Source organism: Dendrobates tinctorius, unplaced genomic scaffold (assembly GCF_039654945.1).
Source record: "Dendrobates tinctorius isolate UK_male_01 unplaced genomic scaffold, ASM3965494v1 ptg000158l, whole genome shotgun sequence".
NCBI classification, from domain to species: Eukaryota; Metazoa; Chordata; class Amphibia; order Anura; family Dendrobatidae; genus Dendrobates; species Dendrobates tinctorius.
The window spans coordinates 41851907-41868540 of record NW_027361825.1 but is presented as its reverse complement, the minus strand read 5'-3'; the positions used below and the strand labels follow the sequence as shown (position 1 = coordinate 41868540).

Here is a 16634-nt window from a genome sequence, read left to right as displayed (position 1 = left end):
GGTGGAAGCTCTTTTAAGGAGATATAAGGATGTATTTGCTCAACATGAAGATGATTTTAGCTGCACCACAGCCATTACTCACAAAATACCCACAGAAAACACGGCATCCATAAGACAGTGTTATTGTCGAATTTCCCCTCAATTGTACCAAGAGATGAAGAGTATGTTGGGACAAATGCGGCAGAAAGGGGTAATCCGTGAAAGCCAAAGTCCCTGGGTAGCCCCGATAGTGTTGTTGTGGAAGAAAGAAGGCACTTTGTGTTTTTGTATGACTATCGGAAACTGAACGCCTGTACCGTGAAAGACTCGTATCCTCTCCCCAGGATTGAAGAATCTTTGTCAGCGCTAGGGAAGGCGAAATTCTTTTCCACCTAGGATCTCGCCAGTGGCTATTGGCAAGTACCAATGTCAAAACGGGATTGAGCCAAGACTGCCTTCATCTTGCCTATGGGCTTGTTCAAGTTCAGCCGTATGCCGTTCGGTTTGGCCAATGCCCCTGGAACTTTTCAGCGGCTCATGGAACGTTGTCTGGGTGATCTGAACGTCGAAGACACACTCATTTACCTAAATGACATCATGATTTATGCTGCGTCATTTAAGGAACATCTACAACGCCTGGAACAAGTGTTAAGTCTCTTGCAGAAACAGGGGTTGAAAGTGAAACCCCAAAAATGGCATCTGTTTCACACCCAGATCGAATACCTGGGTTATGTAGTATCTGTGGTAGGAGAGAAACCTTCTCGAGAGAAAATCGTGATGATACAGGATTGGCCTACTCACTTCAGGAAGAAGCCTTTCAAGACCTAAAGAAGACTGTTATGAATTAGTCACCGAAGGAGGAAAAAACAAAAATACAAGCTAAGTCCAGAAAACCGGAGAGGTTGGTAGCTATCGGATTGCAGACCCCTGATCCTATCCACAACAACTAACCGTAGCCGTGGGGGGTTCCTACGATGCCCTAGACCTCTCGATCACAGCAGGAGAACTAAATAGGCCTAAAGAAAGAAAGGGGAAATCTAAACTGCCCCAGAGCAGACCCCAAAGCAATAGGCAGCCCCCAACATATAATGACGGTGAAGCAAGATGAAAACACCAACACAGACAGAAAGATAGGTTGAGCAAACGATGGGGCCCAAGCTAACTAAAAAGGACAGGATAGAAAAGCTGCTGTCTGCAATCCGTAAATAAAAAACCCTACCAAAAAATGTCCCAACCGTCTGATAGGAAAAACAGGCCCTGAAGTCGCTAGGACTTCAAAAAGACTATATCAGCACTCAGGTAAATTCTGAAGACAGAGCAAAAAGACAAACTGATCAGAGACAAAAATGGAACTCAGCACACCCCCGACCGGGGATGGCTAAACTCCAAAAAAAAAAAGGTAAACAAAACAAAACTAATAAGTTCAATAGCAGAGCAAAAAACTTCTTAGGGAAGCAGGAATCAGACTGGTCTCCAAGAATCCAGCAGAGAAATCACCAGCGACTCAGAAGGGCGTCGGCTGCCTTATATCCAGTTAGAAGTTCCCGTCACCCAGTCATCATCTACAAGACCAGGTGTTTGGTAATCAGCCTCACTACCTTCCTTCACCAGAAGAGGGAGTTCATCAGACATCGACGGTGAAGGAGAAAATGAACTCACAACAGAAGACATTGACTGAAGCACCCGTGTTGGCTTATGCGGACTTTGCTCAACCGTTTATTCTCCGCACCGACAGTAGTTTGCATGGATTTGGGGCTGTGTTGTCGCAGATTCAGGGAGGAAGCGAGAGGGTGATTGCTTTTGCAAGTCGGTCTCTTCACGATTCTGAATGTAATCTGGACAACTACAGTTCTTTCAAGTTGGAGCTGCTGGCGTTGGTATAGGCCATGACAGAGCGGTTCGCGGAGTATCTGTCTGAGTCAGAGGTTCTCATACGCACTGATAATAATCCTCTTGCACATTTGGAAAATTTAAAGCTCGCGGCCCTAGAACAGAGAAGGGTGGCCAGAATGGCGAAAATACGGTATAAAATCTCATACAAGAGAGAAGCAGAGAATGTTCACGTGGATGCCCTGTCTAGAGTCAGACACGCTGAACCTGGAAAAAATAGAGACGAAGAATTAGAGTGAAGAGATTCCCCGGTTTCTAAGATCTGCCAGGATGGTGGCAGCGAAGCAGCTCCAAAGTGCCAGCACGTACAGTGAAGATATCCTGGGCCGCTCTCAAGACAACTGGGTCCGTTTACAACAAGAAGATGTAGAACTTGCTCTGCTGAGGCAGTGTTTGACTTCAAAGAGACTCCCCAGCCTTGCTGAAACGAATGCGCTTACTCCAAACACCTTGCAGATTATTCGTCAATGGGAACGTCTTCAGATGAAGAATGGCTTACTCTACCGGAAGATACAACTACAGTCAGAGCTGGGAGCTAAATGGCAAGTGGTAGTTCCAGATAGCCTGTTATCCGAGATCTCCACTGAGGCTCACAACAAGGGAGCACACTTTTCAGTGGTTGCAGTGGTTCATTTATCATCCCAGGCATAAGGTGGTGGTTGAAGAGACTTGTAGGGCTTGTCGTATGTGCGAATTGACCAAACCACCAGAGCAAAAAGCTCCCACGTAAACCATTGTGACATCCGCTAGAACTATTAATGATAGACTATTTGATCATCGGGCTAGCCAACCAAGGATATGAACATTGTTTAGTTATGATAGACCATTTCACAAGTTCGCGTTACTCCCACCCGAGATCAAACTGCAGAATCAGCCGCACATGCCATCTGTAAAAATTTTATTCAAGTTTATGGCTGTCCAAAATAGATCCACTCTGATCGAGGAGCCTGCTTCTTGGGAAAAGTAATGGAAGAGTTGCTTCGAATATACAAGTCACGCACTACTCCATATCATCCTCAGGGAAACGGCACATGCGAGCAGTTCAACCGTACCTTGATTCAAATGTTAAGAACTTCAGAAGAAGAACTGGAGGCCAGATGGCCCGAATACGTACCATAATTGGTATGGGTGTACAATGATCGGGTATACCGAACCACAGGACACACGCCTTATTCTCTCCTGCTTGGTAGAGCTAGAAAAAGTATCACCGAATTAGTGTTGGATCCAGAGGAAAAGTGCTCTCGAGCTGGGATGTCCTCATGGATATGGGAACATCGTCATCACCTGTAGACCTTGCATAGACTAGTACAGACTCGTCTTCAAGAGCTGGAGCATGCTGAGAAAACTCTGCTGTGGGCAGCAGATCTTCAGGTGGGGGACCGTGTCTTGGTCAGGGAGAAACGTCCTCGAGACAAGTTAGAACATTGCTGGGAGAAAGAACCGTATCGGGTCAAACGACGAGTCAACTTTGAAGGGCCTGTGTATGAGATCCAGCTTGAAGGGGAAGAAAACTCTCCTACTCGGGAAGTTCACCATAATATGCTGCGCCCTTGCCTATCAAAAGACCCAGAATGAGTAGAAGAAGAACCAGAGCCCCTAGAACTGCTTCCTGTGGTGATAGAAGAAGATGTTGATCAGAGGGCCTGAGCTCTCCAAGAATGTGATTCAGAGAGTACGGATCTTCCCAGGCTTTCCTCAGCACAGCCAGAATTCACCATCCCAGAGGACTCCACTACTCCTCTCAACTAACGACGCTCCGAAAAACAACTGCTGGCAACCCCCCAATTGTTATGAACAAGACCAATTTATTTGGCATCAAAAAGTATAAAAGAAAAGAGAAAGTCCACGTAGCTCTCAGGAAGCCTCGACCGTGGAATGGCGAGCGAAAGGAGTGGGGGAATATAGGAGGATGGACCAAGCTAGGTCTGCTCCTTGCATCTCCTTGCCGGAACTGCCGGGCCGGTCATCAGTGTTGCCGGGAAAAGGGCTTTCTTTACAGAGCAAACCTGAGCACCTGACTGAAGGGGGTGGGTTGGATGTAAAAAGAGGGAAGCGTGGGAAGTCGGGGCTTTTGGTGGGAAGACAGCTTACCCAGAAGGAGAAGGTTGACTCCGTCTCTGCTGGCCCAGGCCAACTATCAAGTCCGCTCCACTGCCTCATCTCCCCTGCGCGCACTGACTGTACAGTTTCTGACGTTAGTTCCCTTCCGACCTGACCTCTGACCTTGTGGGTCCAGACAGACCGGTGCCCCCGAATACACCAGTCACGCGACAATGCTGATTCCTCTCACCACGCGGCTCTCGACAACACAGCCGCAGGTATTGCTCCAGGACTCCGTACTCCGCTCTTCATGCCACAGAACTCCCGCTGTTCCACGTCGTATGCCTGAACCGAGAGATTCCACCGGGGACAACTAGGAAACACCGCTTCAGTACAGAGGCTGCATCACAACTATTTCCAGGACCGTTTCAATGAAGTCTCGCGCCTCCTACAGCGCCATCGTGGGATCTTCCAAACTCCTTCTTCCAGGACCCATGGAGCGTTAAGTTAACTCATTTAATCTCATTCCCCTGCACCGTTTGTTACTTATAATTAGTTTACACCTCATACTGCTCAAATTCTCGTGCTGCCTGCGAGGAGCGTATACTGTGATTTCCTTTTTCTGTATAAAGTACCCGTTAACTCTTGCTCTGCCTCCTGCTCGTTACTATATTCAGCGTACCTGCTCGTGCTCCTACACTAGTGAAAGGAGCCCTTCAGCCTGTCAGGATTGTGAGCGAGTGTAGTGACACGTCAGTGACTGCATGGACCTCATCCTCTCACTCCCCGTACCTCCCTGGACCCGTGTGGACATTCATTTCTGTACTGTATGAACACTTGTACTTTGCTACTAGAGATGCCAGCTAGGTAAAGTGAAGTTCGTACTTCATCAAGTTTTAATAGTCTAAGCATACAAGAGACTCCTTAATCAATTCACTCAATTAATTTATTCAGCAGCCAAATTAAAACGCATGTCAGAGCAGATAGGAGGGTCCTTTTAGATTTTTTTCAATTAGCATAAATAACAATTTTTAAGGAAATTACAAAGTTGAAATTTTGAGATTGGCAACTTAGAAAATATAAATGTAAATTATTAAGACATTGATCAGAATCAAAGAAGATCCTTGATGGATGAAACGTGGTGTACGGTAACCAACATGCCTCCATGTATTCCTCCACTGACTTGGTCTTTCAGTGTGATTTAGAGGTAATGATGTTGCTGGTTTAGGTTCCCTGTTGACTTATTCTTGTATCTTGCATGAGGTTAGTACTGGACAAAGGTCAGGACGACATCTCCTCCAACTTCTATCATGTCAATTTGATTGAAAGGTAGGCGGTGCACAAAGTTGAATATTTTTGTTCCATTAGAATAGACCCCGAAGGAGCCTCCTTCATTCCTGATTTCCATCTGTTAGTGAAGAATATGTAGGATGAAACAAACATTATTACTTACTGATGCCCCTGTCTTTAAACCTGGTGTCCAGGATTAGAATATAACAACTTTCTTCCAAAAACAGTAGCACTCCAGTCCATAGGTTGTGTCTGGTAGTGCAGCTCAGCTCTTAGCAAATTATTTGGCATGAGCTGCAATACCATATGTGACCTGTGGACCAATGTGGCACTGTTTTTGAAAGTAGACATGTTTCTGTAATCCTTGAAAACTCTTGTTCTTACCTGAAAGCTTTGCCCAGGATGGAATGGCATGAATGATATCTGTCTTTCCTCAGGACCCCAGGCTCCTCTGTCCTGAGTATTTCTTACTAATACTCCTTCATTAAAACGAGGGGCTATATGAAGGTGAATATTTCTTGTTCTGCTGTTCAGAAGATTGACATGGAATCTGAAATGGGAACATGTATTTTAAAGGGAATGAATGAAGGCGATTTTACAACTGAAGTTAGTGATAAGGATGGACAGATAATATCCATTAAAATGGTATTCCCATCTCCAAGATCCTATCCCAATATGTAGTTGGTGTAATAATAATATTAGCAAATACCTCCAATTAGAAATGTAGTATAGTTCTTCTGATTTGCTATGTCGCTTACCCCATGTGCAGGGAATTGCAGTAGATTGGTCAATTAGTGATTGTAACCATAGATACCTAATCTACTGCAATTCCCGTCACATGGGATAAGCGACATAGCGAATCAGAAGAATCATAGAATGGTAGAGCTGGAAGGGACCTCCTGGGTCATCTGGTCCAACGCCCTGCTCAAAGCAGGATTCACTAAACATCCAAGACAGATGTCTGTCCAGCCTGTTTGAAGACTTCCACGGAAGGAGAACTCACCACCTCTCATGGCAGCCTGTCAAAAAGTTTTTTCTAATATCTAATCTGTGTCTCCTCCCATTCAGTTTCATCCCATAGCTTCTAGTCTTTCCTTGTGAAAATTAGAATAAAAGATGATCCTTCTACAATGTGACAGCCCTTGAGATATTTGTTGAGAACTATTGTCTCCTTTCAGTCTTCTTTTTTGCAAGCTAAACATTCCTGTAACCGTTCCTCATAGGACATGGTTTGCAGACCGGTCACCATTCTGGTCGCTCTTCTCTGAACTTTTTTAGAATGTGGTGCCCAAAACTGGACACAGTATTACAGATGAGGTCTGACCAAAGAGGAGTAGAGGGCAATAATGACTTCATGTGATCTAAACTGTATGCTTCTGTAAGGTTACAGCAGGAACGTGGGATGCAGTGATGGACGGAAGGCAGAGCAAGGGTTGACAGATTTATTTACAGGGGAATACTCCACGCAGGGAGGTAAAGGGTTAAACAGGGTATTAAACAGACTAAAAGGCAAAAGATATGGTGAAGTGGAGAACTAAGTTTCAGATAACAGCAGTTTCTTAGTACGTGTGTCAGGAAGTCCTTAAACTGCAGCTCCTGCTGCGAACTCAATAGCGCCGGCAACAGCTGGCGAGCTGTATCTTCCGAGAAGGTTCTGTGTGCAACAAAACCCCATCTTCTGGTGACAGCAGTCGGTCTCCGGCACCTTCCACTGCCCATAGTCCATATACTACTGTGGCCGGAGGAGCGTGGGTCACGGTACGGTCTGAGCCAAACGTGGCTCCACAGCTATTTGTCATGGTTAGTCAGGATCTTGGATAAATGGTGCAGGGGTTAATAGGGAGAGCCTCTCTGACACCAGGGAGGGTTTTTATAGCTTCAGGTGAGCACCCTCCCTGTCGTTTATACTCCTTGCTTGGGTGTCTATTAGAATCACTGCACACATACACTTAAGGAGTATTTGCTTATTAGTGAAATTTATTGAAAACAAGTGCTCTCAATAAATTTCACTAATAAGCAAATACTCCTTAAGTGTATGTGTGCAGTGATTCTAATAGACATTTATGTGGGACTCATGAGCCTCCTTCACTAGCACCATACCCCCGTACCTATCGTGTGCTAGCCATTGAATCTCATCCTTGCTTGGGTGTTGCCAACCCTGCTTCGTTTGTGCTCTCTCCTGTCCCTGTGTGCTTGATTGGTATATGACTCGGTTTTGACTATGGTAACGTCTCTTGGATTGTGATTCTGTTCCTGCGTGACCTCCTGTGTATGACCACTGGCTTTGTCTTGACCTCCCTGTGATCACCCTTCTGTACTATTACTGACCTCCTGTGTATGACCACTGGCTTTGTCTTGACCTCCCTGTGATCGCCCTTCTGTACTATTACTGACCTCCTGTGTATGATCTTATGCTCTGTCTGACCCTGCACTGATATCTGTCTCTGTTTCTACGTGCGCCTCCTGTGCATGACCCCTGGCTTGTCTGACAACGGTTTATTCTCTCCCTGCGGTGTCTCTAAACACTGTCATCAGTGCTGTTGGAGGCTGGCTGTAAACCCCGCCCACCTTCTGACGCACGGTCACATGACCATAAGGTGCTGCGGGCATCAGAGTGCTTTGCTGTCGCTCCTCCCCTCCCGCAGGTCCTAGAGCAAGGTTTCCATCACTATAGCCACGCTCCTGCCCAAGCAGACCGTGAGTACCATTTCTCTGTGCTACTGTCCATACCTGGGCCCTCTGCAAACCTGTCACTCACTCTTGCTGTACTATAAGTGTGACACTATTCTTCACTGGTGAAGTCAGGTCACAAGTGTCAGGGCAACTACTCGCTGCCAATGTCAGGGCGCAAGTGTCAGTCTCATATGCGGTCCCTCTTGGGCAGCACGAGTGCGGCACTCACGGTCAAGTAGTGTACGGCACCCGGTTCTCTGGCAATCACAATCCACACACTGCATGTCCCGCTCTCCCTGGTCCCCGCTGTTGGTGTCGGGTGACGCTGGTCTGCGTGGCACTGGTGCTCCCGGCCGGAGTGCTCCTCTTTGTGGCTGCTGTAACACCCAGCTCTGCTCTGCACGGCTCTGATCTGCAGCAGTCTCTCTCCCCTCAACACAACAGTCCCCGTTCTTCAGGTCTGCTGCAGCATGGCCTGTCTGGGCCCCGGCACTCTCTGGTGGGGAAGCAGAGCGCGCTGCTCACTCCTCTGTGCTGGCACCACACTTACTTGCTTAGCGCTTTTACCTCTGCTGTTGCGTGCGCTTTTCTGGCTCTCGCTGCCCCCCTTGGTCAGGAGGAAGGTCCAGCTCACTCAGGCTTCCCCCAGGCTGCAGGGGAAGGTCTGCCTTCTTCAAGCTTCCTCTCGGGAACAGTGGATGCAGCCTCTCAAGTTCCAGACCTGGCACACAGGTTCCCGCTGTCTCTTCGTCCCCCCCTACACTTCTGTTAATACATCCCAGAATTGCATTCACACTGTTGACTCATGTTCAGTTTATGATCTATTAGTATACCCAAGTCTTTTTCACATGTGCTGTTGCTTAGCCATACTCCTCCCATTCTTTACATGCTTTTTTTCATTTTTATTGCCCATATGTAGTACTTTGCATTTTTCCCTGTTAAAAACCATTCTATTAGTTGCTGCCAAGCTCCAACTGCTCCAGTTTACTTGTATATTTTTGAATCATCTCTCTTCTCTAGTGTTAGCTATCACTCCTAGCTTTGAGTCATCAGCAAATTTAATCAGTGTACCCTCAATTCCTTCATCTATTTCATTGATAAAGATGTTGAACAATACAGGGCCCAGGACAGAACCCTGTGGTACACCACTTGAGACATTCTTCCAACTCGATGTGCCGCCAATTACAACAACTCTTTGCGTCCGATCACTAAGCCAGTTATGAATTCACCTAACAGTTGCCTTGTGCATTAAAAACTTAGTCATTTTTTCAATAAGGATGGTGTGAGATACTTTGTTAAATGCTTTGCTGAAGTCAAGATATACTATATCTACAGCATTTCCCTGATCCACTCAGTCAGTGATTCTGTCATAAAAGGAAATTAAGTTAATCTGACATGACTTCTCATTTATAAACCCATGCGGACTCTGGTTAATGACTTCATTCTAATCCAGGTACTTACATACATGTTGTTTAATAATTTGTTCAAAGATCTTTCCTGGTATAGAAGTCAGACTCACCAGCCTATTGTTCCCTGGGTCCACCTTCTTCCCTTTTGGAAGATAAGAACAACATTTTCTCTTCTCCAGTCTTCTGGGACTTCTCCTGTTCTCCAAGAATTTTCAAAGATTATGGAGAGTGGTTCAAAAATTTCTTCTGCTCTCTCCTTCAGAACTCTGGGGTATAATTAATTTGTACCTGGAGACTTGAATTCATTTATGTTAGCTGTTTCCTCACTATCTTTCTGTTTATAGATATTCTGGATTTTTCTATTCCTTTAATAGGACAGTGAAGGTCAGTTGATGTTACATTTCCTTTCTGAGAGGAAACAGATGCAAAATAGGAATGCAAACATTCGGCCTTATCAACATCCTTTCTTACCATTTCATCATTTTCATCCTGTAAAAATCCTATACCATCTTTAACTTTTCTTTTGCTTTTGACATATCCCCAAAATACTTTTTTTATTGCTTTGACGTCTCTTGCAAGCCTTAATTCATTGTCAGCTTTAGATAATCTGATTCATCCTGCAGACAGCATTATATTCTTCTTTAGATATGCCTCCCTCTTTCCATTTGATAAACATTTCTTTCTTCCTTTTTAGCATGTGTTTAAAGTTCTGTGTTCATCCATCCTGGTTTCCTTAATTACTTCGTATTCTTCCCTCTTTTTAGAATTGTTAACGATTGTGCTTTGAGAATCTCATTTTTCAAGATGTCCCATCCTTCCTGTACATTTTTGTCCTTAAGGATATCCAGCCATTGGATCCCTCTGATTCTCTTTCTTAGTCCCTTAAAATCTGCCTTTCTGAAATCTAACCTTGAAGTCTGAGTCTTCACAGGTCTTCCTCCTCTAGTTATCCAAAATTCTAAAAAACTAAACTACATTTCTAATTAGAGTTATTTGCTAATATTATTAAAATACCTACTACATAGGGATGAGATGAGGTCTTGGAGATGGCAATATCTCCTTAAGTGCATTAGGGCAATTATATTGACACACCCCCATGCATTTCCAGGATAATTTGCAAGTAACTACAACACTTGATTTCTCAGCTCTGGCAAATCGGATTACTACAAAACCGTTATCATTTTTTATTGTTGTTCTACTTGTGATACAGGTTCTACTCCATTGGTTTTAGTATTAATATTCTATTCAGAGTTAACACATTTGGCACTTGGAACCTTAGTCTACGTTCACCCTCAATTTTTTAAGTTTTCTTGAGCTGATTCTATTCAAAATTCCCCCAAAAAGTGCTTCAAAAATATTTGGAAAACTTCCTATGCATGTCTTTAAATGCATAAATATTGCTGTTCATATGAGAAGTTTTTTGAACATTTTTCTTTTTCCTTTAGGAAGTTCTGAAAAATGACTGGTAGAATAAAAAAAGTTCTAGATGCTTTTTTGAAGTGGATCCTGATGCAGTCTGCTCCAAACTATGCGCAGTCCAATCAAAAGGTTATAAAGAAAGCTTTAAAGGGAATCTGTCACCTCATGTTTCCGATATGAGATGCGGCCACCGCCATTAGGGGCTTATCTACAGCATTCTGTAATGCTGTAGATAAGGCCCCGATGTAACCTGAAAAATAAGAAAAACGAGTTAGATTACACTCACCTGGGGGTCCGGTCCGGTGGGTGTTGCGGTCCGGTGCCTCCCATCTTCTAGCGATAACGTCCTCCTCCTTACTTCTGCTGCAGCTCCTGCTCAGGCGTACTATACCTGCCCTATTGAGGGCAGAGCAGAGTACTGCAGTGCGCAGGTGCCGGGAAAGATCAGAGAGGTCCGGCGCCTGCGCACTGCAGTACTTTACTCTGCCCTCAATAGGGCAGATCAGCTAATCAGAATGCCGTATATGTAGCGGCCATAACACTCTTTTACTGCCAGACCAATATTGTCCGTCACATGGGCAGACATGGCAATGGTAAGCCCTACTTCCTCAAGTACATCTGTACTCCAAATGGTTCTTAATAAAGGCTTCAGTTGGGAAGCAGAGACATTGCATCTAGACGGATTACTAAAACTCCACAAAATTGTTTTTTGTCTTGTTTTTTTCATTTGAACTACTTGAGTGCTGCCTCCATTTTTTTTTTATTTCAAGAGGACTTTCTTGGTTATAGCCCTTGGAGGGACTGCACCATTGACTGAAGACTGTGCTGCTGTTTTTGTTATGCTCCAAATGAGTACATTCTGATATTAATGAAGTTGGGAACAGGCAACTAGATGGGAGAAAAATAGGGTTTGGAAGCAAGTTGCATGCAATTTTTTTGCAGGTATGAAGACAATAAAGTGATTTGAAACGTTTTATAACCATGCTGAACAAAATTATGAAAAAAAAAAAGGTTAATTATTCTTAAAAATTCTGATGGCCACAAAAACTGAAACTTACAGCCTACATCTTACATGTACTCCTTAAATATCCGAAGGATCTACGGTAATTAGTGATCTATGAAGAAACTCGCCTGTCTGCTCCAAACGAGATATTTCCCGTTATAATAACTTTTCCGTGTTTACCAAAATTGTTCTGGAAAGCAGCCTGGAAGGGCATGACCTGGGGAGAAAATAGTATTTAATGTGAGAACAGGAAAGAAAAGTCCTGGTATAGACTGGTCATTTCTGTATGATATCTCTAAGTGAAACTTCATAAATGCAGTTTACTTTGTACAGCTCTGCTTTCTGAAGGCTTTGTCCTTATAATCATTTTAGTTTTTTACCTTTTGCTAAATACTCGGACAAATATTCATTAATTGCCATTTTATTTATCTTGCCTTTATTTTTGTGCAGGCTGATTTGGCACCAAATTCATCAATTAATTCAGACGCCAGTTTTTTTCACGTACTTGTTACATATTTGCATAGTTATCAAGGTTGAAGGAAGACTTTAAGTCCATCTAGTTCAACCCATATCCTGTCCTAACATGTTGATCCAGAGGAAGGCAAAAAAAAACCCATGTGGCAAACAGTAAGCTTCACATTGGGGAAAAAAATTTCTTCCCGACTCCACATACCGCAATCAGACTAGCTCCCTGGATCAACACAATATTAAGGAAGCTAGTGTATATACCCTGTAATATTATACTTTTCAAGAAAGGCATCCAGTCCCTTCTTAAATTTTAGTAGGGAATCACTCATTACAACATCATATGGCAGAGAGCTCCATAGTCTCACTGCTCTTACACTAAAGAATCCGCGTCTCTGATTATGATTAAACCTTCCTTCCTCCAGACGTAGAGGATGCCCCCTTGTGCCAGTCACAGGTCTAACAGTGAAAAGATCATTAGAAAGGTCTTTGTATTGTCCCCGCATATATTTATACATTGTAATAAGATCACCTCTAAGCCTTCAATATTCCAAGCTAAATAACCCCAAGTGTAATAACCTGTCTTGGTATTGCAGACCCCCTAGTTCCCTAATAACCTTGGTCGCTCTTCTCTGCACCCGCTCCAGTTCAGCTGTGCCTTTCTTATACACTGGAGACCAGAACTGTACACTGTATTCTAAGTGTGGTCACACTAGTGACTTATATAGAGGTAAAATTATGTTCTCCTCATGAGCATCCATGCCTCTTTTAGTGCATCCCATTATTTTATTTGCCTTTGCAGCAGCTGCCTGACACTGGCCACTAAATGTGAGTTTGTCGTCCACCCATACACCCAAGTCTTTTTCAGTGACAGTTTTGCCCAGTGTTTTACAATTAAGCACATAATTATACATCTTGTTCGTTCTACCCAAGTGCATGACCTTACATTTATCCCCATTAAAGCTCATTTGCCATTTATCAGCCCAAGCTTCTAGTTTACATAAATCCTCCTGTAATATAAAATTGTCCTCCTCTGAATTGATTACCCTGCAGAGTTTAGTGTCATCTGCAAATATTGAAATTCTACTCTCTATGCCCTTACAAGGTCATTAATAAATACGTTAAAAAGAAGCGGACCCAAAACTGACCCCTGTGGTACCCCACTGCTAACCGTGACCCAGTCCGAGTGTGCTCCATCAATAACCACCCTTTGTTTCCTATCCCTGAGCCAGCTCTTAACCCACTTACACATATTTTCCCCTATCCCCATTGTTCTCATTTTATGTATCAATCTTTTGTGTGGCACCGTATCAAAAGCTTTTGAAAAGTTCATGTATACCACGTCCACTGCATTCCCTTGGTCCAGTCCGAAACTTACCTCTTCATAAAAGCTTATCAGATTAGTCTGACAGGAACGGTCCCTTGTAAACCCATGTTGATATTGGGTCATGAGGTTAGTCTTCTTCAGATATTCCAGTATAGCATCTCTTAGAAAACCCTCCTGGATTTTACCCACCGTAGAGGTCAAGCTCACTGGCCTATAATTTCCAAGTTCGGTTTTTGTCCCCTTTTTGAATATTGGCACCACATTTGCTATACGCCAGTCCTGTGGTACAGACCCTGTTATTATGGAATCTTTAAAGATTAAAAATAATTGTCTATCTATGACTGTACTTAATTCCTGCAGTACTCGGGGGTGTATCCCATCCGGGCCCGGGGATTTGTCAATTTTAGTGATTTTTAGACGCCGACGTACTTCCTGCTGGGTTAAGCAGGTGACATTTAATGGAGAATTTTTGTTATAACTGATCATGTTGTCCGTCATGGGGTTTTCTTGTGTAAATACTGTTGAAAAAAAGTCATTTAGCATATTGGCTTTTTCCTCATCCTCATCCACCATTTCACCCAGATTATTTTTAAGGGGACCAACACTATCATTTTTTTAGTTTCTTACTATTTATGTAGCTAAAGAATATTTTGGGATTATTTTTACTTTCTCTGGCAATGAGTCTCTCTGTCTCAATCTTTGCTGTCTTGATTTGCTTTTTACAGAATTTATTTAATCTTCTGTATTTAGTTAATGCCTCATCACTACCTACTTGCTTTAATTCTCTAAATGCTTTATTTTTATCTCTTATTGCACCCCTTACAGCTCTATTTAGCCATAGTGGTTTCCTCCTATTTCTAGCATGTTTATTCCCATACGGTATATATTGTGCACAGGTCCTATTCAGAATGCTAATAAACGTCTCCCATTTTCTTTGTGTATTTTTATGTCTCAGGATATCGTCCCAGTTAATTGCACCAAGATCATCTCTCATCCGTTGGAAATTTGCCTTCCTGAAGTTTAGAGTCCTTGTAACCCCTCTACTACACATCTTATTAAAGGATACATGAAAACTTATTAATTTGTGATCACTATTACCCAAGTGACCCCCAACCCTTACATTTGATATGCGGTCTGGCCTGTTGGTTAATATTAGGTCTAGCAGTGCCCCCTCCTCTTGTTGGGTCCTGAACCAGTTGTGAAAGGCAATTGTCTCTCATAGTTGTCAAAAACCTATTACCTTTGCTGGAACTGCAGGTTTCGGTTCCCCAATGTATTTCAGGGTAGTTGAAGTCCCCCATAATAATGACTTCTCCTTGAGTCGCTGCTTCATCTATTTGCTTTATGAATATATTTTCCGTTGCTTCCATTATTTTTGGAGACTAATAACAAACCCCCATCAGTAATTGATTAATTTCCCCCTCCCCTTATCTCCACCCACAGGGACTCTACATTTTCATTAGATTCATATATTATCATGCAGTATGTGTTTTAAGGATGATTTTACATATAAACACACTCCTCCCCCTCGCTTATTTGTTCGGTCATTTCTGAACAGACTATAGCCCTGTAAATTAACCACCCAGTCATGGCTCTCATCCAGCCATATCTCAGATATCCCCACCATGTCATAATTATGTTCCAACAACATTAACTCCAATTCCTCCATTTTGTTGGTGAGGCTTCTGGCATTAGTATACATGCACTTTATGTATCTCTCTGTACCTCTATTCTTTCTTAAATTAATAACTGTTCTAATCCCACCCCCCATGCCACCCCCAATTTCATTATTTGTGCCCAGGTCTCTATCTGCACTGTCTTCCCCTCCTATAAACGGAATACCCTCCCCCCGTCCCTAGTTTAAACACTCCTCTAACCCATTGAGGTGCAACCCGTCCCTAGCGTAGAACCTGTAGCCAACCGAGAAGTCGGCCCAGTTCTCCAGTAACCCAAACCCCTCCATCCTACACCAATTCTTAAGCCACTTATTAACCTCCCTAATCTCCCGTTGCCTCTCTGGCTTGGTACGAAGTACAGGAAGTATTTCCAAAAATACCACCTTGAAGGTCCTTGCTTTAAGCTTGCAACCTAATTCCCTGAAATCATCTTAAAGGACCTTCCACCTACCTCTAACTTTGTCATTTGTGCCAATGTGCACCATGACCGCTAGTTGCTCACCAGCCCCTCCCAGTAATCTGTCAACCCGATCAGCCATGTGTCGGACTCAAGCTCCAGGTAGGCAGCACACCGTCCGACGATCACTGTCTTTGTGACAGATTGCCCTATCTGTTCCCCTAATAATTGAGTCCCCCACTACCAGCACCTGTCTGGCCTGCCCTGCTCTCCTATTTCCCCCCTTACTGGAGCAGACACTCCTCCAGCTTTCAGAGGACATGCCTTGCTGCAGCAGTGCTACTCCTGCACTAACACTCCCCTCATCTGCCAACTTAGCAAACTTATTGGGTTGTGCCAGATCAGGAGCCGATCTACCACATTCCCCACACGTAAATGCTGGTCTTCTCAAGATGTTTAGCTTTCGTAATCTCTTCAATCAACCACATTTTAAATTTCTTCCATGTTTTACCCTTACTCTAGAACTCCTTGCCCCAACTGATCAGACTCTCTCTGACCTTTGATGCCTTTAAACATAACCTAAATCTTATCAGCAGCTCTTACCATCACCTACTCTGTCCTTTCCCCTTCTTTTTAGATTGCAAGCCCTCATGGGCTCTGTAGCTGTCTGTCACTTTGCCATATTTAGTTATACTTGTTCTGTACCTTGTTTTGTTTTACTAAATACTTATGTACTGTATACCTTGTTTTGCATGAAAGAAGAAGAGGAAGAGGAGCAGGAAGAAGAGGAACAGGAAGAGGAGGAGGAAAAGGATGAGGAAGAACAAGACCCACAGGTATAGTAAATTAAGTTAAAATCCTACCGGGTTATACACAGTCATGGGCGCTCTCTGTGGCTGAAAACATATAATAGAATATATATAAATCGCATCATAAAGATACACTAGTAGTATACAGACAGATACACATTCAGAATATAGGTATATATGCTCACCTTGTTTGCCCCAAAGACAGGGGGTGCAGCCATACTTGGTATCTAAAGCAATAAACGTATATTACAGTTTAT

The 16634-nt window shown here is 43.5% G+C and overlaps 1 protein-coding gene across 5 annotated transcripts in view; it reads right to left on the bottom strand.

Annotated features, from left to right (window-relative positions):
• Window positions 1-4837: 4837 nt before the first annotated feature.
• The window catches only part of LOC141052138 (galectin-4-like), a 51059-nt gene continuing 39262 nt past the window's right edge, over window positions 4838-16634 (bottom strand). For all 5 annotated transcript variants that reach the window (XM_073549370.1, XM_073549369.1, XM_073549371.1 and 2 more), the window contains 5 exons: window positions 16563-16604; window positions 16432-16464; window positions 11832-11920; window positions 5584-5749; window positions 4838-5317 (listed from right to left, as the gene is read on the bottom strand). In XM_073549370.1, the coding sequence (XP_073405471.1) occupies window positions 5174-5317; window positions 5584-5749; window positions 11832-11920; window positions 16432-16464; window positions 16563-16604 (474 nt within the window). In that variant the 3' untranslated portion in view covers window positions 4838-5173. The remainder of the gene's footprint in view (window positions 5318-5583; window positions 5750-11831; window positions 11921-16431; window positions 16465-16562; window positions 16605-16634) is intronic.